Source organism: Cololabis saira, chromosome 21, assembly GCF_033807715.1.
Source record: "Cololabis saira isolate AMF1-May2022 chromosome 21, fColSai1.1, whole genome shotgun sequence".
Taxonomy (NCBI): domain Eukaryota; kingdom Metazoa; phylum Chordata; class Actinopteri; order Beloniformes; family Belonidae; genus Cololabis; species Cololabis saira.
Window position 1 is genome coordinate 21708313 of NC_084607.1, and position 25403 is coordinate 21733715.

The 25403-nt window shown below is 39.9% G+C and overlaps 4 protein-coding genes across 9 annotated transcripts; 2 read left to right on the forward strand and 2 right to left on the reverse strand.

Annotated features, from left to right (window-relative positions):
• Positions 1-203: 203 nt before the first annotated feature.
• Positions 204-6932, reverse strand: slc25a19 (solute carrier family 25 member 19). 2 transcript variants are annotated; one of them, XM_061710913.1, is made up of 7 exons: positions 6688-6932; positions 5843-5997; positions 4200-4355; positions 3934-4104; positions 2947-3130; positions 1503-1633; positions 204-1418 (listed from the first exon to the last, which is right to left on the reverse strand). In XM_061710913.1, the coding sequence occupies exons 2-7, from the start codon at positions 5972-5974 to the stop codon at positions 1203-1205; spliced, it is 990 nt and encodes a 329-aa protein (XP_061566897.1). In that variant the 5' UTR covers positions 5975-5997; positions 6688-6932; the 3' UTR covers positions 204-1202. The 2 variants fall into 2 exon arrangements, with proteins under 2 accessions (XP_061566897.1, XP_061566895.1); XM_061710911.1 differs by lacking the exon at positions 6688-6932 and adding an exon at positions 6257-6384.
• On the forward strand, positions 6566-12244 carry LOC133421372 (MIF4G domain-containing protein B-like). Of its 3 annotated transcripts, none has more exons than XM_061710917.1 (6): positions 6566-6724; positions 7245-7407; positions 7631-7740; positions 7972-8127; positions 9978-10070; positions 10441-12244. In XM_061710917.1, the coding sequence occupies exons 2-6, from the start codon at positions 7329-7331 to the stop codon at positions 10666-10668; spliced, it is 666 nt and encodes a 221-aa protein (XP_061566901.1). In that variant the 5' UTR covers positions 6566-6724; positions 7245-7328; the 3' UTR covers positions 10669-12244. The 3 variants fall into 3 exon arrangements, with proteins under 3 accessions (XP_061566901.1, XP_061566899.1, XP_061566900.1); XM_061710915.1 differs by having other exon boundaries at positions 7296-7407; XM_061710916.1 differs by lacking the exon at positions 6566-6724 and having other exon boundaries at positions 6773-7407.
• Positions 11954-14510, reverse strand: mrps7 (mitochondrial ribosomal protein S7). Its single transcript, XM_061710914.1, has 5 exons — positions 14429-14510; positions 13064-13255; positions 12915-12978; positions 12625-12792; positions 11954-12404 (listed from the first exon to the last, which is right to left on the reverse strand). The coding sequence occupies exons 1-5, from the start codon at positions 14470-14472 to the stop codon at positions 12183-12185; spliced, it is 690 nt and encodes a 229-aa protein (XP_061566898.1). The 5' UTR covers positions 14473-14510; the 3' UTR covers positions 11954-12182.
• A 191-nt stretch (positions 14511-14701) lies between these two features.
• On the forward strand, positions 14702-25366 carry gga3b (golgi associated, gamma adaptin ear containing, ARF binding protein 3b). 3 transcript variants are annotated; one of them, XM_061712812.1, is made up of 17 exons: positions 14702-14754; positions 16722-16806; positions 16888-16963; positions 17048-17146; positions 17225-17348; positions 17444-17547; positions 17659-17739; positions 17816-17953; positions 18705-18786; positions 18930-19040; positions 19149-19397; positions 19694-19776; positions 19871-20007; positions 22292-22587; positions 22674-22843; positions 23017-23127; positions 23235-25366. In XM_061712812.1, exons 1-17 carry the CDS (start codon positions 14715-14717, stop codon positions 23343-23345), a joined length of 2097 nt encoding a protein of 698 aa, XP_061568796.1. In that variant the 5' UTR covers positions 14702-14714; the 3' UTR covers positions 23346-25366. The 3 variants fall into 3 exon arrangements, with proteins under 3 accessions (XP_061568796.1, XP_061568797.1, XP_061568798.1); XM_061712813.1 differs by having other exon boundaries at positions 19152-19397; XM_061712814.1 differs by lacking the exon at positions 16888-16963 and having other exon boundaries at positions 14725-14754; positions 17009-17146.
• The last annotated feature ends 37 nt before the right edge of the window (positions 25367-25403 follow it).

A 25403-nucleotide genomic window follows, 5' to 3' on the forward strand; every position in this document is an offset into this window, starting at 1 on the left:
ATAATGACACAAAACAGACATTTATAAAATCTTTGGGATTTGGGCACTTTTGCACACATTTAAGCCCAAGAGCTGCATCCCTTTAAATGACTTCCTGCAAGTACAATAAAAATATACACTTAAACATTAACCATCAAGAATATGAGTCAAGACTTACTGTGAACAACCATTTCCACAGTTTTGTTAAAAAAAAAAAAAAAAAAAAAAAAAAGAGCAAAAGATGTTGCAACAGATCCGGTTTTAACTCTCAGCTACCAGTCTGTTCAGACAAGTAATGACATTTTAGCGAACTGAATCCTATTGCATCATCTCTGCAAATGTCAACACAGTACTTGTATATTAAATGTTCATGTTAAAAACCAAAAAAGTATTCAAACATAGAATTGAAGACCTGGATGTCCCAAAGATGGTAAGATATGTCAGCACAAATAAATGACTGTTGAATGTGGACACAATGTGAACCAAATTATGTCTTATATATCGCTATAAACACCTTTTTCGGGTTATTTCGCTCGATTCCCAATCCCAACCTGATTAAATAAAATGCAAGTTAACAGAAGCAGAAGTGAAAATCCACAATTTCATCTTTATTTTCCATGAACTTAAAGGTTCCCCATTAAATGGCTGGTATATAACCATTGGTTTAGTTTTGTGATGCATTTTCTGTGAAAACTAACACTTTAATTCTTGCCAAGCTAAAGCTGTTTTGAAGTCACACCGCTGATGAACAGCTTCAGCTACTTTTATTGATCAGCTCTGTAGATCTGAAGAGGTGATACCAAACTATATCACTTCTGCCAAGAAGATAGATTGAGAAAGATAAAGAATGAGTGAAAACCCGATAGTACAGGTACAGTCACCAACAGGTTCCTAATTGATTGGGAATGACTCTAAAATATGGAGAAAGAAAAAAAAAAAAAACTTTTTTGTCAGCATTGGTGCACATCTGGTACAAGGGTGGAATATAATGCAAAGCATTTATAAAAAAATATTATGGACGCATATATTCAGGTTATATGCATTTTATGAAATATGATACTTGTACGTTATATGATGTAACGACAGAACAGAACTATTCTTATACGTAAACAAAAGAAACCACCACCACCAACCCAGCTGACATACTTGTGCAGTGCAAGTGAACAAGGCATAAGTGCATTTTGTTTGTGCGTAACTGTCCCATCAGGGTTTTTTGATTGCCATCATTTCTTCTCTTGGTCTTTGGTGACGTCAGCTGTTCTCTGTCTCTCCTTGACGGTTTGAATGGCATTGAGGAAAAATTCATACCAAAAAAAGGTGAAGCCTGTTGACAGGGCAGCCTTCACAAGGCTGGGCGAGAGGCCCTTGAAGAAGCCTCGGAGGCCTTCCTCTTTGCCTATTTGGACCATGCAGTCTATGAGGCCTCGGTAGTTCCGCACCTGCACAGGAGAAACGGGATACAATGTTTTTGAGGTCCATGGTACCTGGTCCAATCATTTCAAGCATGTTGCAGAGGAACTTACATGACCGAAGTGAACTCTAGCTTCCTCAAAGCCACCGACCTGGAGTCTCTTTTTGAACAAGTCAAAGGGGTATGTGAGCGTCTTACTGATCATCCCAGCTCCGCTGCCACAAAACAGGCTTCTCAGGTTTACTTGAAAAGATACACAAAAAAAAAAAAGAATGTTAAGACATTTGGCCGCAAGAAAAAAAATAAAAAACATCTGTTTTGGAAATCCTGTCTCCAAGTTGATGAACTTAAAAGTGCTCAGTTAAACCTCATGTCACTCCGCTGCTAATCTCTGCACTGTTCCGCAGCGCGGATCATGTTCAAAGCTCTGCTTCTGGCTACCAAACAATTACCCAAACAGCTCCTGCCTACCTTCACTCCTTCATCCAGAGCTACACTGCCTCTCGACAGCTCCGCTCAGACAGTGAAACACACCTGGTGTTTCCACCACAACGTGGTGTGAAATCAGTAGCCAGACTCTTTTCCTCTGTTGTTCCATCACTAGGGTCCGTACCTACTTTTAAGAGCAAGCTATAGACTCAGCTCTCGTCTCAGAGTTTGAAGGTTTGTCCAGCTCTTTGCATGACTAAACGGATTAGCCTCTATTTTAATCTGGGGGGACTAAGAACATGAATATTTGCCAGTGCAGACTTTGATTTTTACTTTTAAAATAATAGGAAATGGAGAAAGGATGCAACAAGTACACCACATTTTATTAAAGGCAGTCCTTTCATACACTAACTCAACATACTGGCATCTTGATGTCCACTTCAATCAATATTATTATTTAGCTGTATTCTAAAAAGGTGTGAAATGAAGGACACAGCTACCAAAGATGGAACAAATAAATTTACATGTTTACTTGTGGATGTACATTTGTACAATCCCAGCATGACAGTTATATTATGGATGGATGGAGCAACTTGTGAAATAATATTGACTTTAATTGCCATCATTATACATTAGAGCCATGTGCATTTCAACATTTTCTTTGTATATTTAATCCAGTTTTAGAGCCATGAAGACATTTCAAATACACAAATATCTTCCTAGCTCAAACAAAAACTAAACTTCTATTTCTTTTTTCTTGGGTTTGATGCCAAGACAGTTTGTTTTTCCTTCTTTGACCTGATTTCTTTTGTTCATCTAAATATTTTGGATTTCAGGTCTACAACACATTTCAGAAAGGTTGGCAGAAATGTGTTGCATGACAAGAAAATAATTCATGAAATATCTTTGTTTTGTGGTGTCTGCAAAGAAATATAAATCAATGTCAATGCCAAAATAACAGCATTTTTTTTCCATCTCTTCTTGGAAAAAAAAGTCTTGCAACTTTTTGTCATTTGTTGTTGCAGATCATGAAAAATGATTCGTAATTGTGCAAACAAATACCAATCATTTGTGAGCTTTGATTGTGAGCTTTCACACAAGCTCCCAGGATTTTGTTTTTCACTGACCTCCTCCTGATTCTCCAGTTTTGGGTGGGGGAACCAGCAGCGTCTTAAAGATATTGTAGAAGAAGAACTGCAGTCCAGCATAAGGAAACACTGCCAACAGTGTTGGAGACAAGCCGCGGTAAAATGTCAGGGGCCCCTCTGAGCGCCACATTGTGGACACAGCATGCCGCAGGTTACTGTACACCTGAAGAGACAGTTGAGGCCACGTAAATGTATGTATGTTCATCATTTTCTACCATTTGACTAGAAGTAAAGTGCAGGGGGTACAATGTGAAGAGATATTTAACCCAGCCCCCTCCTTTAGTTCTTTCAAATCACAAAAACAAGCCAGTGACACACAATTATAGTTAACTTAAATAACCATCTTCCAGCTGCATACTGTGAAATGCCCATGGCACAAAAGAAAAAAATATTCAAGGCTCTTAAATGACATATTTCTAAATGTCCTTTAGTGTTTTTTACAAACCTAAAGAACCCCTGAAGCAAACTAGTATTCAAATTTGCAACATTACTAAACTAAAAAAAAAGGTCTAGCTTTTTGGATTCCTAAATTAAAATAGTCTGTTGAAGAATTTAGAGCTTAGAAAAGTTAAAATTGTAAGTTTGGCACTTTGTTGATTGGAGTCAGGATTTCAGTCCTTATGTGTCTTGTCTGTGTCTCTTCAGCACAATCTGATCTCACTACAAGTTGAACCTATTCCTAAATAGCAATCTCTGAGGAAAAAAGGAAAAAGAAAGGGAGAGCTGCAACTCTTGGAAGGAAAGTCATTTAAATCAATGTTCAATAGACACAACCTCAGAAAAAAAAAAAAAAAGTATTTGATTTTATTTCTGGTTCGTATTAGGGTTAGTCTATGACATCAAATACAGTACAGACTCAGAGTGAACCACTATATAACTACATGAATATATACTAAATGATAAGCACCTGCTTATTTCTGTGTCAATGCAAACAAAAAAAAGTATATCAGCACTGGTGTATCCCACCTTGGGTTCTCCCTGAGCTGCAAAGCGTGTCCGCAGTGTGTCCAGAGGCTGGCAAAACATTGTAGCAGAGCAAGCTGCCAAGCCACCGCAGACAAAGTGAACTCCTGCACTCCGACTGTCATACGACGTTGACTTATGGACAATCTCGGTCAGAAACTCGAAAGTGGTAAACTGTGAATCAAAGACATGCAGTAAGTTAAGTCTAGCACTATTGAGAAGGTTTATGTGCTTCCGCCAACACACAGATCCTCATGTAGATGCTCTACCTGGACAGCCCCATAGCAGATGGAGAGGAGTTGCGCTGGGATATGACCCTTCCAGAAAGCAGAGAGTCCCTCCTCTGAATAAATGCAACGAGACGCCTGAAATAGTCCAGAATACTTCCCCTCAGGCCTTTGTGATGACACATGCTCTATCTGAAGCTGTGGGGGGAAAAATAAGTAATAAGCATTCACGGTGCAAACAGCACTGTTACCATTTAGACAATAAAGTTTGATGATGATGATAACACATGTAGTTCATAGGCAAGTTGGTCGTGACTGTGTGGTATAGGACATAAACAAACTAACACGCCTTAGTATTGAAAGATCTGTGTGTTCGTTTGTCTTGTGCACCATAAGAAAACCAGTGAACAGAATCAAATGTTAATATAAGCTTTATTATATCATGCACAATGTTTTCCAGCCAGAGGTAGGAGAGAAATGCACACAGTGGTCATTGAACATGTCGTATTTATACTAATAAGGGAGATGTTCTTTGTACGTGAACCCCATCTGCCAAACATGTCAGACCTTCAGCCGTATATCCCTGTTTATTGCTTCCTACTTAAGATCAGTAGTCAAGTTGAGTGGGGATGGCATCCCCCCTGAAATAAAAATGGTCCAAATCATCCCCCCTGTAAAACTGCCATCCCCCTTTCCATCCCTTATGTCATTTCATCAATGAATGTGGTTTTACTGCTATTTCAACATTTACAGTCATCACCAGAAAAATAACTTATTTGACAATTTTCACCTGTTTCAAATAAATTTTCACTTGAAATAAGTAGGAAAATCTGCCAGTGGGACAAGATTTATCTTCTTATTACAAGCAAAAAAATATTTTTCCACTGGCAGATTTCTCCATTTATTTCAAGTGAAAATCTACTTGAAACAGGTGAAAATTGTTGTTTTTTCCAGTGATGGGTGTTGTTTTAAGTATAATGAGATTTTTTTTACTAAAATGAGACATTTTAACTAGAAATAAGACAAATATTCTTGTTAAGATTTTGAGTTTTTGCAGTGATCCATTTTACTTATCCTGTGATGGACAGAGACATATTGATAAATTCAGAAAACTGTTTTTTATTGTTGTGTTTTGATGTATTTGATGTTTTGAAGCTTACAGAAGGCTGCATTTAACTGCTGCTATGTCATTCCTGCAGTATTTCTGCAGGTGTTTTGGTCACTGCTATTATTTGTAATATATTGTATTATTTGTAATCAGCACAAATTATCTGTCCCCATATGATAAAATCTACCATCCCCCCTGATTTTTTTTTTTTTTAACAACTCGAGTTCTGCTTGAGATGTCAACCCAGATAACGGATGAGACCCATCAGTGTTAAAACATCTGTTTCTCTTCATTGTCTTCACCTAACAAAAAGTAAATATCTGAACTATTTTAACAGCCTAGTCATTAAACAGGAGTTGACCCTGCAAATAGAGAAAAACCACCAGTGCAGAATCTTATAGAAAAACCCTTCAAACTTTTAAACAATTTCATAAAATCCTAACAGTATTTACAACATGGTTGCTTTTATAACCATAAATCAGCCTTTAGTTGGCTTGGATCCTTCACTTTGCTCCTCTGCCACCGCCTGGATGCAGCGGGGACATGTCCCAGAGTAAGTACATGGTTACATCATTACCTGAAACCTGATTTTGATGACATCAAAGGGGCTGATGAGGGCTCTGGTGACCATCCCCGAGGCTGAGCCAGCCAGGGCTGTCTCCTGTGCGGAGAGAGCAGCAGCCTGACCTGCAGGGTCGAAGCCCACCATGTCTCTGCAACCCTCCTGTAACACTGCACACAGGACAGACACAGCTTTCATTTGGAACAAATATATTAAACATGCATTTTCAAAGCCAACAGTTAAGCATCCTCCCTGGTGGATAGTATTTACCACAATACTTTTAGAGAGATAATTAAATATCAACAGTCACAACATGTGGGGAGGACAGGCAGGGAGACCTTGGGTCAAGCTAAGCTAAGCTAAGAACAAAACAGCCTTTCCTCTTTTCTGTCCCAATAAAAAAAAGAAAATGGGTAGAGTGAGTTTTACCTTATTGTACAAGTCATTCAAAAATATAATCGCAGCTGTTGTGGCGTCTCCGTGACACAAGTTAGGCTAGTATAATAGCAGTACTGACTTGCATGGTTTCCACTGTTCGGTCAAACCAAGCGTGTACTCCCCTCTATCAAAGAGGAAATAACGCGACAAGATAAGTCACCACCAACGACGTCACAGCTCACGCTACGCATCCTCTGCCACGCAAAACGTAAAATCTAGCTATTGTGTACCAACAACTATTACTAACGTATGTATATGTTTGTGTTTTTTTACTGCAATTTCCAACAAAGGAGACAAAGAGAAAACAATCTACAGTCAAAAGAGAGGGTGTGTTTTGGTGGTCATTGTTAATTCTTTTGTGAGGAGAAGCAGGACGGGTACCTATCTTGACAGTCATAGCCACTTTGAAAAGCCGCGCTTACCTGACTCCAGTGGTTTCCGCTTAGATGCGTTGAAGAGGTAACTTTTCCCAAATGTCTTCGCTCATACATTGAAATCCAATTTTCTAACAGGTCTACATAGTTAACATTGTTCTCGCTTTGTTGTACCTGCTGCTGGGTGTAGCGTTCAGTTGGAGTATTAAACCTGGCGCTGGTCGCTGTTAACACAGACAAGCTAGCAAAGCTGTCCCGATTTGTTAATTAGCCCAAACCAATTAGTATCGTTTTGAGAAGCGTTACATCGCTTTAAAAATGCTGTAACGGTAAACATACGTAGGATACGTTAGGGTTATGTGAGACGAACATCTGGCTAATATGTCACTAATGAAAGCATGCATGATGTGTTGTGTTAAAGCAGCTGAGCAACATAATCCCTCCATGAATGACAATGAGCCGCCAGTGTGATGACTCCACAGATATTTCCTGTGTATTGTGGTACCAAATTCTCCCTTTAACGTTGATGCATTCTGTTTTATGCAAGTGTGTTCAAAGGTTCAAAGCATTGTGAATGAAAATGCTTGTTACATCTGTCCAAACAGCAATGATGCTGAAAGGTTCAGTGAAAAAGACTGATCTCAGCTATGTGACAGCTTCTAGGTTTCATTTCTACCCTCCCATCTGGCATGGAAAACTCCTCTGAGGAATATAGGATCCAGTCATTTGACATGGACACACAGATATTACTGAAAACAGCCTTGAAAGGTCAGTAATTCAACATAAGCCGCCTGTGCAAATGTCAAGTTACAGTATTTTTGAAATCCATCCCTTTTCTATAGCCATTTTAGTTTGCAGGGTCACGGGGGTCTGCTGGAGCCTATCCCAGCTAATTTGAAATATCTCAAACAGTTTTTAGCTCTGATGTTTAAATTTGTTGCTAATCAACACTTATAGAAAAACTTTCTTAAAGCCATTTTCTTATTTTCAGATCCAAGCTCAGTAAACCTGGAGAAGGTTTCTGACATCATTGTGGATCAGTCATTAAAGGATCAGGTATTCAGCAAAGAGGCTGGGCGTATTTGCTACACAATTGTACAGGTGAGTACTGTTTACACTTTGGTGCACTGTTTGACATTAAGCATCTATGATCCAAACAAATTTAAGTGAGCCTAGACTATAGTGGCCTGACGTAAATATCAGTTTGAATCTCTATACTTTATTATGCTACTGGTACTTCATATTTACATAAGCTAACCAACTGTATGTCTTTACATCTTGTCAATGCACCCTCCCTTATATATTGTATCTCTCGTGTGATCACTCTGTTAGGCTGAGGCCAAGCAAAGCAATGGAAACGTATTCAGGAGGAATCTGCTGAACCGGCTGCAGCAGGAGTTCAAAGACCGTGAGGACATGAGGAGACGTTCGCTGCAGGAGTGGGTGTGCTACGTCACGTTCATCTGTAACATCTTTGACTACCTTAAGGTAAGAGGTAATAGTCTTGCCTTAATCCCTAATGTGTTAGTCTCATTTTAATACCACTCTTTACATTGTTAATTGATTTAGAGCAGCTTTAGGTCTCCTTGTGATATTCAAACACCATTTCCATAAAAATGTGGAAGTTTTCTGAAAAGTAACAGAAACTCAAATCTGTTATAAATTTATTTGAACATTTTTTAAAAGATATGCAAACGTGTATAACAAATATAAATCAAATGTAAAACTTGATTTAAGCAACAATTTCAAAGAAAGTTAATAGAACGCAGTTTTTTTCTGGCACAATCCAACATCTTCTAAGAAAAGGCACAACAAACAAGAATTCAGTTATGCTGCAGTGGGGCGGTGAAAAGGCATTCAATTTCAAACTAAGGAAGATCAGCCATCAACCGATCAGAAGGAAACTTGAAAGCCAAATTAACTAAAACAGCAGGGATCCTATACTCTGTCCACTCATCGACGTGTAACATCACATTTCAATATTGATGACATATCAGGTTTACAGTAATTAGGAATGATGGAGGTCACACAGCTACATTGTTCATATATTTAATTTGTTCTAAACTAGTTATTGCTTGTGTCTTGACTTTTAAAGAAGTAAGGATAGACAGAAAATACACATAGAATATACAAATATCACTGTTCTGGAAGGTGCTATAATCAGCATGATAATTGGTGACAGACTTTGAGTATAAGGAGATTCTGAACAGTTTGTTTCTGTGTTGAATCAGCGCTGTATGTAGGGGCTCTACACCATACCCTATACCAAAGGTTTATGTGCACCTCCTCAGAAATGTAGTTATATATCAGGTCAACCTGGACCACAGCAAGTGTAATTGGTCTACTTGGTGGTATTGTATTTCTTGCTATCAAGCTTTGTTTTAGTTTCCATGGCTAAAATACATGAGGGAAGTAAACAAAAGGAGCAGGCTAAAGTGATGCACAAAAGAACCCACACAGCCCGCTAACAGTTCATGACGTAATCACAGCGATGCAAACACAACAACACAGACACAAATGCTTATTATGGAATAGTAGGTTTTTATATCAATTTTGTGTTGTTGTGATGTAGAAGTATCAATCAAGCATTAGTCCTTCCAAGCAAGGATGGGTTCGGGGACACAGCTTCATATCAGTTCCTGCAGAGACTCATTGACCAGTTCAAACCGATATTTGTCAATGACAAATTGCAGAGACAGCAGTTTTTCAGCATCTAAATAATAATAATAATAATAATACATTTTATTTGGTGGCGCCTTTCAAGTCACCCAAGATCACCTTACAAGAATAAAAGCATAACATAGAGCATAAGCATGACAAACAAGCATAAAATGGGGGGGGGGGGGGGGGCTGTATTCTTGGAAGAGGTCAGAGAGCTAAGTGGGGGCAAGATGGTGGAGAGCTCTGTAAGTGAGGAGGAGGTCTACGATGTAATATGGTAAAAGTTTCATGTAGGTGTAGTGGCAAACGTCAATTACTCTATGCAAACGTCAGTTACGTCACTGCAAACGTCCGTCAGTTACGTGTGTGGGGAAATCTCTTCCTAAATTCCTAGGTAGGTCCAAAAGCCAGTGTATGCAATGGTGAGGGTGTAAGGTTGTATTGAGTTTTGTCATCAGTGTAGTAAACTTGAATGCCCTGAAACATGGTTTTATAGTTGACAGTGGCCACAGTTGTCAAGGTGACAGAGTCCTGATTCTCCTCTTGCATTGGAGGAGGAATAAAAAAAAAGAAAAGTAAAGTCGGGGACATAAACCAATATGATTTTAATAAATTCTTGTTATTTTAACCTTAACAGTAATCTGTGTATCTCTACTTTGAATATGTGTATTTATTAGGTGAATAACATGCCGATGGTGGCCCTGGTTCATCCTGTGTACGACTGTCTGCTGAGGATGGCCCAGCCAGATGCTTTAATGAATGAAGAAGAGGTGAAGTTGTATTTATGCATTTAATGTGGCTCTTTACTTGGGGGATATACAAGAGAATATCAATACTTTTATTCTTTTAGTAGAGACATATTTAGTAGCTTAGTTTTTTTTCTTCTTCATTTTAACAACTGTTATGGTGGGTTAGTGCAGAGATTGGCAATATAAACCTTTTTTTATATATGCAAATTTGATCTTGCAGCCGATGTAAGTTTTCTTGTGCATAAGTGAGAGGGAGTCCTTCTGGAAGTGACAGTTTCCTGATATTTTAAGGAACTTTCTGTAAAATGCATTTGCCAAACCAAAGAGCTGAAGTACAAAGCGCTCAGTGTGATGTGCAGCTGCTTTTGAACTCTCCCTCTTCCCTCTTCAGGTGGACTCCCTGGTACTGCAGCTGCATCGCATTGGAGAGCAGCTGGAGAAGGTGAACGGCCAGCGGATGGACGAGCTGTTTTTTCTGCTGCGGGACGGCTTCCTTCTTCAGGAAGGCCTTACCTCTATGGCCCGTCTGCTGCTGCTGGAGATCCTGGAGTTCAGGGCCGGAGGATGGGTACTCAGCAGCACTGCCCACAAGTACTACTACAGTGAAATAGCTGACTGAGGTCGGTGCAGAGCATCAGACCCTTAAAGAACCTTGGGCTTCTGTCCTTCATCAACACTAATTATGAAACCAGCAGCTTCACGATAGAAAGCAAGATCTTCCTGGTTAAAGTTTGAGGAGTTGGCTGTTAGTGAACTGTAAAGAGACTTTGGTTTTGGCTGGATATTTCCTGGCGTTGACATTATGACTGAGATGTGGAATGTGCAATAGTTCATGAAACTTTCTATTTCAGTGAATAAGATTTAGTTACATTCAGAGATGCTTTGTTTAAAAGAGTTCTTGTTAAATTTGAATTCAGAGAAGCTTAACATGTTCCTATTTTTACTTTTTTTTTTTCTTCCTTGCATTCCTGTTTGGTAGGAACATCCATGCTTAAGTTTACCAAATTTTAAGAGACATTCCAGTATGATGCAATCCAATTTGCTCTTTGTTTTCTCTCTTTAATGGTGTTCATCAGATTTGTTTTAAAAACTGATTTAGATGTTCTGGTGTAGAACTAAAACCATATGAAAGGTTTGAATTTTAGTTCTGAGATGGTTTAACTATACGATTCCAATTAATGTTTTGTTACATGAAGCTGGTCATCTCTCAATTCAGGGATTTTTTTTTAACTCAATTGAATAATTTTTTTATGGATGCAGAGTTTAAATACATTTCTGGATCTGCAATTTTTATGAATGAAGTTGGCATAACACAAGCAACATTATGCAGTACTGATGACTCCAAAAGGTTGATGCTGGTAATTCATCGTCAGTGTGCTTTACGTCTTTACAGGTTGGTTGAACTAGTGGGAAGTATTTTTGCATATGAACACAGATATCAGCAGATGCAACACTCGCTGAATTCATCCGATATTCAGACAGCTTTAAAGTCTTCAACCAAAGCTGTGCCTTAGATTCACTCAGACACGAACATAGGTGCAATATCAACGGTGTTACATCTTCAGAAATTGTATTTTTACTGAATTTACCAGCTATGTGTTAATAACTGCAGCTGGTCAGGAGTCTGCTTTAATATTGCTGGAAGATTTTACTTTTGTTACCACTGAAACCAAATTCAAAACAGTGCGACTGCAAAATGGGGTCATTTGTTTGGAAAGATTCAAAGACTCAATCCAATTAGAAATGACCAAGTCATAAAGTTGAGAAATTGCAGTTTAATTCATTTGAAGTTCCTTAATGTCAGATGACTGCAGTTTATGTACCATTTTGTAATTAAAACATTACAGTACTTTTCCATTTTTCTATGGTTAAGTTGTTTATTGAATGTATTTGTTGAAATCATCTTTGTCCTTAACTGAGTTTATTGAACTTGTGTTAATAGCAAATACAAGTTAGCACAGTTGTTACATTTGTGCATAATACAAAAAGACAAAAGCCACACTCTGGTCTCATATTTTACTCATCATACAGTCCTTTCACAGAGTTTCATATTTACAACAGCTCTTTGAGCCCTCTTCTTGCCCAGCGTACCCATTCATCTGCAGACACATGTAAGTCCTGAGAGGCCTGCGTCTACCACCAGCGGTAGTGGGCGTAGGCTCTGTTGGCTTCAGCCATCTTGTGCAGCTCGTGCTTCTTCTTGATGACATTTCCCTCCTTTTCAAAGGCAGCCAGCAGCTCCTGGGAGAGTTTTTCATACATGAGCGTACGTCTGTGTTTGTTATCCCTGCACTCTGTGATCATCCATTTCATGGCGAGGAAGCGCCGCCGGTTGTCTGTAAGTGGGATGGGCACCTTTGCAGGAGTTGAAGACAAAGACGATACAATCAAATATTTGTGCATTGTAACAAGATTAACACATATTTCTGAAGATGAATCCATAGTAACGAAATGCATTCTTGTTTTCAAATTGTCACATCTGTCGAGGGACTGGTTCATGAAAAAAAAAAAAAAGAATCAAACCACCTTGCTTTCTGGTAACAACGAAAGCACTTAGCTGTAGCTCATCACTGACCTGATAGAACTTTCCACCTTTCTGGATGCTGGCCAGCCCAACAACAGGCTTGCAGTTCTCCAGAGCCTGTTGAAGGATTGTGTAGGGATTACACTCGATCTCTTCCTTCTTCCCAGATGAAGCTTTGTGATATTTCTCCACCTGTTTCCTCTTTATGTTCTCCAGCGTCTAAAAGAAAAGAAACGATGAGCCACCAACAAATAAGCTTAATTTGAATGAGAAATGTTCAACAGGACTGGAGAACTCTTTAAAAAAAAAAAAAAAAGATATTACAGTTAGATATTACAAACCTGTGTCATGATCTGTCTTGCTAAAATCTTGTCTCCATTTTCCATCATCATGTTGATGAATTTGCTGAAAAAAGATGAGTCATGGACTTTTACAAGCACCGCTTTAATTCAACAGTAGAGACTACAACAGCATTTTTGTTTCTTCCTACCTGACCACTGGGTCGTCAAAAACAGAGCTTGTGACTCCGCTGGGAGCTGCTTTGATGGGTCGGAGTTCTTTGAGCTTGCGGTGCTCCTTCTCTTCAGCAGTCAGTTCTGTCTCTGGTAGGCTGTATGCCTCCTTCTTCACCTCTGGCTCCAGATAGTAGGGGTTGTATCTGCTCCATCTTACCAGGAACACTCTGTCCACAAAAACACAAAAGTGTTTCAAAAGGTTATGGGTCAGTTTTATATGGATGCAAATGAGTCATAGAATGAGTAACTTCATTAGTAATTTTTACCAAAAATTTGAGCCAGATTCAAAGTGCTTGTCTAATTTTTTTTTAACGACTTGACAAGTTTTAGCATTTGATATTTCCATTTTCTCACCATATATTCAACAAATGATAGACAATGGCCAGAGAAAAAGGTATGTTTTGCAAAAATAAAAGCTTTATCATTTAGATTATGCATGATTAATGTATTGACTTCCTCTGTGCCATAGGCTACAATAAATACCTCAGGAACATAAACTGAAATAAATCAACTACATCTAATGAATGTAACTGCAACTAGAATGATTTATGGATAAGAAAAAAGCTACGTTTTAAGGTATATGAAATCTCACGTTTTACTGAGACTTCTGGTTGGAAAGAATAAAATGGACCCAACAGACACTTCAGCTGCTCATCACAGCCAGTATGTTTATATCATTTTACTCAATTGTCATCTTCAAGTAGCAAAACATTATGGATTTAATAGAATAGAATCCTTTGTCACTGTAAACATTGTTTCCAACATTGCTGTGAAAATCTGTTTAGCAGCTCCCCATGACAGCATAACACTCACACCGAAACAAGAATAAAATAAAATCACTTATGCAAAATTGTAATATAAAATATAAAATTAACTAAATATTTAAAAACAAATTAACAGTAAATAAGTACTGTTTTGTGGTTTTAGTTCTGAGTTCTAAATGATCTTTTAAAGTGGTGAGTTGCATAAATGTCCATTAAACTTGATGCTGTCAGAGGTTTCTGCTGCAGGACCACAGGTTCAAAAACCTGGTTAATCTTGTAACATCATCATCGAGACCAATTCAATCCGAGTCTCGGAGCAGGGAAACATGCAAGACTGTGACACCCGAGGACTTCGTCTAAGGGACACTGATACGAAATATTACTTTAATAAATGTCGAGACTGTTTCTGACAAATAACAAAACAGGCTCCTCTGCACGTTCCGGTTGGTGCCGACCGATTCTCTATAAAACCAGAACTAATAGTTTAATCTCCTGACAAATCGTAATGAAAAAGAGGCTAACTCAAAGTTGGTGATTGCGAGCGGATTTGAGCTGGTATATTTAGAGTTTAATCACCTGGGCGTCCAAGGTTTCAACCATCCTGCCATGGACGCAGCCATCTTGCAAACGCAGCCCCGGGTTTAGTACGCCCTGCAGATGCCGGAAGGAAAATGTTTAAAAATAAATAAATAAAAATGTGCATTCATTATGATAGTTTTCAGTGAAAATGGATATGAGGTTTATTATTGTCAAAACTGTAGACCCTGTGTGCTATTTGTGAAATTTGTGCAGTGTACTGTTTGATATCTAGTACATTGCAGTCTCGCAGTCTCACATGTAACATCGCGATACTTGCAGTGCTATGGCGTACCAGGAAGGGGAGTCGCTGGAATCTTGGCTCAGTGAGTTATTATTCCTGTTTTTATTAATTAAATCATATCCGTATGCAACTAAATTGACATATGTGTTTTACCTGATGAGATGGCGGTAAAGTCAGAAGCTGTCAGCTTGCTGGCAGTTCGTGTCTGAGCTGTGTGTTAGATGCTGGAGATGCAGGCTGAGTGTCTGCAGCATTAAGGCTGATTTATGGTCCCGCGTTACACCAACGCAGAGCCTACGCCGTAGGTTACGCGGCGACGCGCACCCTACGGCGTAGGCTGTGCGTCGATTTAACGCGGAGCATAATTCAGGCTTCAGCAGATTGGGTGGAGAGGTTTGATCCAGTGTCAGCTGGGAATGTGATCCACAGTGTCCGGGGAAACCGCTGTGATCCACATCATCAGGGGATCACAGCTGTGATGCACAGCTGGCAGTGACAGCTCAGGATGTGCAGTGATTGTCTCGAAGCGTGAAGCTCCTCCGATTGTTATCAATCAGGACAACTCACATCCCATCACATGAATGAATGAATGAATGAATGAATGAATGAATGAATGAACTAAGGGGTAATAATATTGAAAGAATGAGAGTCAGTGCATGATCATTCTGGCTGTGACTCACAGCAGGATGAGAGCAGGGGAAGTCATTTACTTCAGTTTCTTTAATATTTTTAAAATTGTGAAAATTATAATGTATTTAGTAAAATGGAAAAGTCCAAGTAATAGTCTGAAAGAATTCAAAGAACCTTATGTCATACGATACCAACACAACAAATTTTCCCAGTTGTGGCAATTTAAGTTCAGTTTATTTATATAGCACCATTTTTTTTTTTGTGTGTTTACTATTTTTTTCTCTCTTGTACATACTCTTTTTCTACTTTTTATATTGCTCTTTTTATTATTTAACCACTTATTGGTTATTTCTATTTTACATTTTTTGTATAAAGTGTGTGTGTGTTTTGGCTGCTGCACGACTGAATTTCTCTTCCGGGGGATAAATAAAGTCTTCTATTCTATTCTATTTCAATTAAAAACAAAGTAAACTTGAGGCACGTTACAGAGAAGGAAGAAGAGTTGGGTTCAAGTCCACATAAATGCAGTCGAATTACAATCCAATTCAATACACTGAGTGAGTAGAGCAGGCTTATGGTCATCTGAACAAGTCTTAACTATAAGCTTTATCAAATAGGAACGTTTTGATTCTGATGTTGAAAGCAGGGAGAGTATCTTCCTCTTGAACTCAAACTGGGAGGTGGTTTCAAGGGAGATGAGTAACTGATGGTTCTGCCTACAATTCTGCTTTTAATAAACTTCAAGTGTCTCAACTGAGCCTTCGGTCTCAGAGCAAAGATATTGTAGTATGTGATCTTTAAGGTACAATGGAGCTGGGTCAATAAAGAGCGAGGAGAAAGATCGTATTGTAGATTTAACGGGAAGTGAATAAAGAGGAAGGGAAAACAGTATAACAGTTACAGGTTACAGGTTGGTAAAATAGTGATTGATTGGGATCATTCTCATCTGAATTGTTGTGGCAGCATCTTCAGATCAGTTAGTTTTGGTTTCGTTTCCTTAATTTGTGGGACGTTGTTAATTCCGAAATCTCTAGCCCAAATAAGTTTTTGGCAAATCGTTTTTAATAAATTGCTATTTTATTTGTTCTTATATTTAATTATTTCATTCATCATCTCATCAAAACTACTTTTCTCCCCTCCTGAGGAGTTTTTACAACAAAGTGGAAGTTCCCAGTATTAAAAAAAAAACCTGCAAAAACTATCCACCTCCACGAGTTTTAGAACTAGTAATTTATGGAATCCGGTTAACAATAATTAATTTCACATTTTTAATGTCATATCATGCTATCATGGTTTGATAGCATATTTACACTAATGATATATTTGTAATTTGGGGCTTTAGTTTTCACGATGAGGCGCTATGTTGTAGAGTATGATGTTCCTCTAACAGCAGTTGGTATAAGTGAATTTCTCTGCCAGATAAAGCCACCCATCCAACAAACAGACAAGAGGACTGGGAGTACATCATCGGCTTCTGTGATCAGGTCAACAAGGAGTTAGAAGGGTACGTTTGATGCAGAACCCTATTTCTTTTCTCTAAACTTGATTCATCATTCAAGCTTCATCTGGACTTCACCTTTTTCAGCCCTCAGATAGCGGTAACTCTGCTTGTGCGCAAAATCTACTATTCACAAGAATGGGAGGCTCTCCAAGCGCTAACAGTAAGAAGTCATTTTCAACAACCCTAACTAAGCCTTTTTTCTCAGCTGCTGAACCATCTGACCGCAGAGATATCTCCTGTTCAGGTACTGGAGGCATGCATGAAGAACTGTGGGAGAAGGTTTCACAATGAAGTCGGGAGGTATCGATTTTTAAACGAGCTGGTCAAACTTGTCTCTCCAAAGGTGAGCCGCCTTCAAATGAGTGGAGACTTTGTGTTAATAGAAAGTGTGCTGCTCTCTCTGATCACTTCTCATCTGCAGTATGTCGGCAACAGTACGCCTGAGAAGGTGAAGAGGAAGATTTTAGAGATGCTGTACAGCTGGACAATTGCTTTTCCCAAAGAAACCAAGATCAACGAAGCCTACCAGGCGCTGAGGAAAGAAGGTGGATTAATTATATGACATGATCAAGATCATGCGTGATACCTGAGACCTGCTCTGAGGGATTCCTGTTGATTCAGTCCTCACTCTCTTCACCAGGGCATGTCACACATGATCCAGAGCTGCCAGTGGACAGGACTCTGATTCCTTCTCCTCCAACACGACCAAAACACCCAGTGTTTGACAATGAGGACATGGGCAAGGTGAAGCATTGAAGGGAAACACAGAAATAACACTACACATATTTGAAAAAAAAAACAAAACAAAAAACAATTGTGAGACTTATATTAAATGCATTTTCTGTAACTGTGCAGCTGCTTGCTGAGCTCCTCCGGAGTAAAAATCCAGAAGACCTTCAAGAGGCCAACAGATTAATCAAAAACATGGTGAAAGAGGTGAGAGATGTTTGAGCCGTTTCACTGTTGGCGCTGCTCCTGAAAACATACCTACGTCCCGCTCTGTTGCTGTCAGGATGAGGCTCGGGTGATGAAGGTGACGAAGCGGATGCACACTTTGGAGGAGGTGAACATCAATGTGAAGTTGCTGACTGAGATGTTGACCCATTACGACAAAGACAGCTCCAGTGACTCAGACAAGGAGATCATCAAGGTGTGTTTCCAAAATCACAAACACTGTATCTGCTGATGCTGTTTTTGACAATTCAAGCTCCTGTTTTAGGACTCATCACTATTTGCATTCGTTCATTTTCACCATCCATGAAAGACAGCTGCAGGTCGTGCATTCTCCTGACGTTGTTTTTAGCGTCCGAGCCTTTGTTATTTTCAACAAGGTGTTGGTATTCTAAGAGCTTGATTGCATTTGTTCTTTCAAATATATAGATTTTTTATCGTTTTATTTATTTATTGTGCTATATAGGCGTTGCTAATTATTTTACATTAACTGCTACTCAGTATGTACAACAACTCTGTTCTTCAAAACAGTTGCTGAAGTCAAAATCAAAAAGAGCATATATTGAAGAAAAAAAAAGGTTATTGAGATTCTTATTTTCCAGTTCAGTAAGGGGTTAATAAAATGTGCCAATCATTATATTTAAATAGCATCCTAGCTTTTTTTAGAAACCAGGTCAAACAAAGGAAAAACTGTAAGTTGCATCTCACAGACAGAAAGTAGCAACATATCCACATTCAATCACATTAAACAGCATAAACAGAGTCTCTTAACCCAATAATTTTACCGTTTTTATCGCCCGAATAAGTACAGTTTTACACTTTTTAAAATGTTTGCATTTGTTCTCGCAGTGCACCCATCCAACTGAAGATATTGAGCAGAAACAATGCTCCTTATGCACCGTCAGAGTTGGTTTTTAGCGAGACAACTCCTCCTTTGTGTGTCCTCTCAGGAGCTCTACGAGCGGTGTGACAAGCTGAGGCGTGCTGCTTTCAAAATGGCAACAGAGACGGAGGACAATGACACCACTTTAGGTTTGCTGGGTTGTCATTTTCTTTATTCAAGAACCCCTTTCTGTCTTTTTTACCCAGTTTTAACGTACGCTCAGCAGCCGCTTTAATTCTGTACGCGTGATCCACCGAATGCTACCTGTAATAACTGTCCTATGACTGGTCAGGTGACATCCTCCAGGCCAGCGACGATCTCTCCAGAGTCATCAACTCGTATAAGACGATTGTCGAGGGTCAGCCGATCAACGGCGACAGTGAGGAACCTCAGTCAACAGCTGGTCAGTCAGACCTTTGACAAATGATGTTAATGTTTCTCATCATTTCATGGTGCATTTCCGTCTGTTCCCCTTCTGTAATCAGTTTTTATTTCTTGTCGTGTCATTCAGCAGAGACTACAGATACACTGATTGACCTCAGCGGCCTTGATGCACCCACCCCTCCTCAGCCGGCTCCCCCCCAGTGCGCGGTTCCTATCTCTGCCAACCTCACAGCGTCTCCCATCCCCGTGCTGCTTCCTCCTCCCCCCAAACGCCTCGCCGACTCCCACGGGAGTCAGAGCTGTAGCCCCAGTCATCCCGCCCAGGAAAAGGCGTCCGCTGCACTCTCTCTACTGGACGATGAGCTGCTGTCCCTCGGTAGAGTACAGAGTCCCCCTCTCAGACTCCCCTCTTTTTTAGCTCTTGGAGTTACAGTAAAAACCCAACTCTGTACAAAGAGTGCTTGGTAGTTTGAATAAATCACCATGTCCTCTAGAGTGCTCAAATGCCCATGCAGGTTTATGGGCAGCATCTGCATGTTGTTGCTTTATATTTAACATGCAACATGCATGAGAGTGCTATCAGCTCCTTCATCTTCTGCAATAAAAATATTATTCAACTGTTGCTTTAAATCCCTTTTTTATACCAGTGCTGCATGTTTTCTTTTTTTCTAGGGCTGAATGATCCCCATACCTCTTTGAGCAGCCAAGCAAAACCCAGTTTCAGTGACATCTCCAGTCAGTGGACGTCTTTGCAGGTATATCACGTGCAACAAAAATGTGAAATGTTGATATGACCGACAGACAGAGAGAAAGACACTAAATAGTTCCGTCTCCACTTGGCTTCTGCAGGCCTCCGCAGCAAGTGTGGACATGTTCAGCAGCGTAGCGTTTTCTGCTCCAGTGGCGCCTCCAGCCGAACCAGCTGCCGCACAGAGTCTGCAGAGCCTGCAGGATCTGGCCATGATGGGCTTTTCAGATCAGCAAAGGTCTGGACAACCTCATATCAAACAAAAAGGAAAGATTTGTTAAAGAAATTGGTTTGATTTAATTCCAGCCTTAGATACATTGGGACAAAAAAGTATTCAGTCAGACACCAATTGTGCAAGTTCTCCCACTTAAAAAGATGAGAGAGGCCTGTAATTTTCATCAAAGGTACATTTCAACTATGAGAAACAGAATGGGGGGAAAGAATCCAGGAAATCCCATTGTAGGATTTTTACTGAATGAATTGGTAGATTCCTCAGTAAAACAAGTATTTGGTCACCTACAAACAAGCAAGATTTCTGGCTTTCACAGACCTGTAACTTCTTCTTAAAGAGGCTCCTCTGTCCTCCACTCGTTTCCTGTATTAATGCTACCTGTTTTAACTGGTTATCAGTATAAAAGACACCTGTCCACAACCTCAAACAGTCACACTCCAAACTCCACTATGGCCAAGACCAAAGAGCTGTCAAAGGACGTGAGAAACAACATTGTAGACCTGCACCAGCTGGGAAGACTGAATCTGCAATAGGTAAGCAGCTTGGTATTAGAAAATGGAAGACATACAAGACCAATGATGATCTCCCTCAATCTGGGGCTCCACGCAAGATCTCACCCTGTGAACGGTGAGTAAAACTCCCAGAACCACACGGGGAACCTAGTGAATGACCTGCAGAGAGCTGGGGCCAAAGTAACACACTACGCCACCAGGGACTCAAATCCTGCAGTGCCAGACGTGTCCCCCTGCTGAAGACAGTACATGTCCAGCCCCGTCTGAAGTTTGCTAGAGAGCATTTGGATAATGCAGAAGAGGATTGGGAGAATGTTATATGGTCAGATGAAACCAAAATATAACCTTTTGGTAGAAACACAACTTGTCGTGTTTGGAGGAGAAAGAAAGCTGAGAACACTAAACCTACTGTGAAGCATGGGGGTGGAAACATCATGCTTTGGAGATGTTTTTCTGCAAAGGGACCAGGACGACTGATCCGTGTAAGGGAAAGAATGAATGGGGCCATGTATCGTGAGACTTTGAGTGAAAACCTCCTTCCATCAGCAAGGGCATTGAAGATGAAACATTTCAAGGTCCTGGAGTGGCCTAGCCAGTCTCCAGATCTCACCCCCATAAAAATCTTTGGAGGGAGTTGAAAGTCTGTGTTGTCCAGCGACAGCCCCAAAACATCACTGCTCTAGAGGAGATCTGCATGGAGGAATGGGCCAAAATACCAGCAACATTGTATGAAAACCTTGTGAAGACTCACAGAAAACGTCATTGTTAACAAAGGGTATATAACAAAGTACTGACATGAACTTTTGTTATTGACCAAATACTTATTTTCCACTATAATTTGCAAATACATTCTTTAAAAATCACACAATGTGATTTCCTGGATTTTTTTTTTTTTCATTTTGTCTCTCATAGTTGAGATATACCTGCGATGAAAATTACAGGCCTTTCTCATCTTTTTAAGTGGGAGAACTTGCACAATTGGTGGCTGACTAAATAGTTTTTTGCCCCACTGTATCAAATTGTGTTTATTCTTTTATTTGTCTATGTGAATCCATTCTTGCATTTCAAGCCTAAAACACATTCCAAAAAGGTTTAGAGCTGGTTATAAGATGTAATTAATAATGTTATGACATCAGTATTGTATTTTGTATCATGATGTGATGCAGAAGCACTATGCACCAAAGGATATGGCTTTTAATTTTTAATTTTTGATACTATTAACATGTGCTGAGGCAGCATCACCATCTCTGGCCTCTGAGGCTTCTGGGAAGTTCCGCAATACAGTGGAAACACAAATTGTGGTCAAGCCAATCAGTAATCAAGATCTTTTTTGAAGAAGTAAGGACCATCCAGACTGTCTCCACCGACACGTCTAAGGGCGTAAAAGTGCATTGACATTTTCAAACAACATATGCTGCCTTTAAGGCAGAAAGCTGCATCACATCCCTCCCTCTTGAAAGGACTGGGTTGCCATGGTTTTTGCTCGTTGCTATCCCTAATTTGGCCCCGTCCCAATCGTTTACATAATGCATAGCAGACCTAAAGTGGAGGTATGAAGAAATATTTGCAAAAGATATGAAGTTGATATTAAAAATATAAACTATATTGGGTTAGAGTTAACAATGAAATAATTTGATGTAAAAATCCCTTTTTTTTTTCTTTTTTTTTAATGGAATTATATAATTATTTCTTTATTGACCTTTTTTGATTATTAAAAAAAAAGTGGCAGTGGCAGCAACAGGAATGTGAGGTCTCAACTGCTTAATGTGGTTTTTCAGGTTGTCCAGTCAGATGACGGCCAGAGGAAACAGCTTTGGGATGGCGGCGGCGGCGGCGGCGGCACGTCCCCTCGTACCCGGGCAGGGCTCTCCCTCTGCAGCCTCTCTTCTCCACAGCACGATGCCTGGCTCTCCTGCCATGTCGCATTCACCGGCCCAGAGCCTCGGCATGGCCCCAGGCAGCCCGCTGTTCCGCTCTCTGTCTCCCTGCCACCCACCACTCCAGGGGAGTCCGGCCAGAGGTTCAGACATCTCCCTGAGCGGGACGCACGTCCCTCTGGAGGCCATCAGACCCAGTACGAACCACCAAGTTACGAGGGAAGGGATAAAGCACACGTTTCACAGTTTTGTCCCTAACCTGCTGCGCTCTGTCTGTCCTCAGGTAAAGTCTTACCTGTGACCGCCTACGATAAGGACGGTGTTCGCATACTGCTCAACTTTGCATCTGACTGTCCTCCCGGGAGGCCTGATGTGTTGGTGATGGTGGTGTCCATGCTCAACACTGCACCCCTGCCCGTTCGCAATGTGGTCCTGCAAGCTGCTGTGCCCAAGGTAAAGACGGCCTTCTTCTGTTCGGATACTTTTCAGTGCAGAATGTCATGTTTCAATCACAAAGATGAACCAGCGGGAGACTTTGAAGCAAAGATCAGCCTGGAAGATTGTTGCCCTTTCCTCTTAAGAAGACTGAAAATACAATGTCCACTTTTCCTTTCATCTCCCACCAGTCAATGAAGGTGAAACTGCAGCCCCCGTCAGGAACGGACCTGGCGCCTTTCAACCCCATCCTTCCTCCAGCCGCCATAACTCAAGTCATGCTGCTGGCCAATCCAACAAAGGTGGGTGTTATACGAACACGGGAAACCAGTAAAAAGAGAATTTGCGAGCTGCAAACTTAATAAACCTGGGAACGGCATGTTTAGCTGACACATTTGTGTGTCCACAGGATAAGGTGCGTCTGCGCTACAAACTTGCTTTCACACTGGGAGACCATATGTGCAATGAAGTTGGAGAGGTCGACCAGTTCCCGCCGCCAGAGACGTGGGGTCATTTATAGCAGCGCAAGAGACTTGGCAGAGACGCTGCTTCTTCCTCTATGAAGGGATGTGTTCACATCCATCCCAGAGAGACCGGAGAGGTTGGGAAAACTCAGATGGAAAACTCCATCTTCAAGCTCCACATTCCACACAGCTGCTCTTTTTTTTATATTTTTGGGTTTGTCTGTTTTTTTTAAACCGTTATTATTAACACAACGTTTTACTCATACAGTGCTTGTACTTTTCTGCAGATTGCAAATACAGCAAAGATACTACACACGTAAGAGTGACGCTCGCAGGTTAGTCCAGTAAATATTTTACTGGATTCTTCCTGTTGAACCTAACAGACTTAAATGTATTCTGAAAATGACAGGATTCGAGCCGTGCACCAGAAATGTTGCAGCAGAACAAATGTAAAAAAAAAAAAAAAAAAGAAAGAAAAGTTAACTTTGAAGTTAAAGTTTAAGAGCCAGCAGGTCTGCTTTTATTTATTCTTCTGGCTGAGAGTTTACTCAGCCTGCAAATGAATACCCAGATCTAGGTCCAGGGGTATTTGGACGATGAATTTCTTTATCCTTTTTGCTTTTATACACCACTACGATGGATTGGAAATAAAATACTTACAATGTAAAAATGAAAAAAAGTGTAGTTTTCAGATTCAATTAGAGCTTTTACAAAGATTTGGTGTTTGTTTAAGAATTACAAACATTTTAAGCAAATTACCTCTAATTTCAAGTGTTGGAGCAAAGCTGATGATGCCCTCCAGCTTAGTACCAAAGGTAAGCGCCACACATGGCTAATTACAATATTTTCAGTCAGTTGCCCAAATACCTTTGATCCCATAATAATTTAAGATGATTTGCTAAAAGTAGTTGTAATTCCTAAAAGATGATAAATGCCATCATGATATTTTTTGTTTTGTTTTTTGTTTGTGGTGGTGTGTAATAACCCTCATAGTCCAAATGCTTCTGGACCCAACTGTAAATATGTCCAGAGATGTGAAAACTCTGGGTTTCAACAGTCAAGCATCACTTCTCGAGAAAGTATGACTTGTGACATTCTTTAGTGAATTGTGCTTTACAAGTGAAAAAGCCAATGTAGCTGTTGGGTTTACAGTTAACAATGATGTAAAAATCCCTTTTTTAGGGTAGATAAGCAGCACTTTTGTGTTGTCAGAAGAAGATAACGCAGCAAAACAGCACTGAAGGACATTTTCTAGCTGCAGATAAGATGTGATGACTCAAGTCCAACACTGCTTTTATTCTATGTGATTTTGTTCATTTTAAAGTGTTAATAATGCCCAGATTTTTAGCATTTCACTTGTTTTTTGGCTGTACGGTATTCATAATTTTGTTACTTCAATAGGGTTTTTTTTTTTTCCTTCTACCGCTATCAATATTGGGAGTAATTCTGTCATAGCCATGTGAACTGCTTGAATCTGAATCCATCAGCAGGACTGTGCTCACATTACGTTTTCTTAAGTCAGTCCACTCAGTATTCTTTTACTCTGGATTCAGAGATCGTTCAATAACCCTTTACTTTTTTTCTGCACTGCTAGTGTTTTCCTTTTCAAAGGGTTTAATTGCCAATCTGTCGAGCCATTCACATGCAGTTACCAAGTAAAATAAATCATGCAGAATCATGTTGGATGGGAAGTATCAGCAAACGGACTCAGATTTGTCAACAGGTAGTTCGGTTATTCAGATGAGTTGGATTCCAAATTATTTTGTCCTGCTAGTTTCACTCGTCATGGGTAAAACTTTAATTGACGATGGTTTTTCTAAACATCTTTCATCGTGGGTATTGGATGGCAAAAATGGAAACATATCCATTTAAAATTCAATCTACAACAAAAGTAAAGGGCTTTGAATACTTTGAATCCACGCTGGGCTCCATGTCTGGTGTTCCTCAACTCGTGTTGTACAGGAGTGTGTTTAATGTACATAGTGTGTAATGTACCTGCTGTTTGTTGTACGGCAAGTTATGGGAACAAGTGATGTGCCATTTGTTTGCTGCTTAAAAAATAAATAAATATTCTTCATGGATGGTTGATATTCTGAGGTGATTTACCCACATGG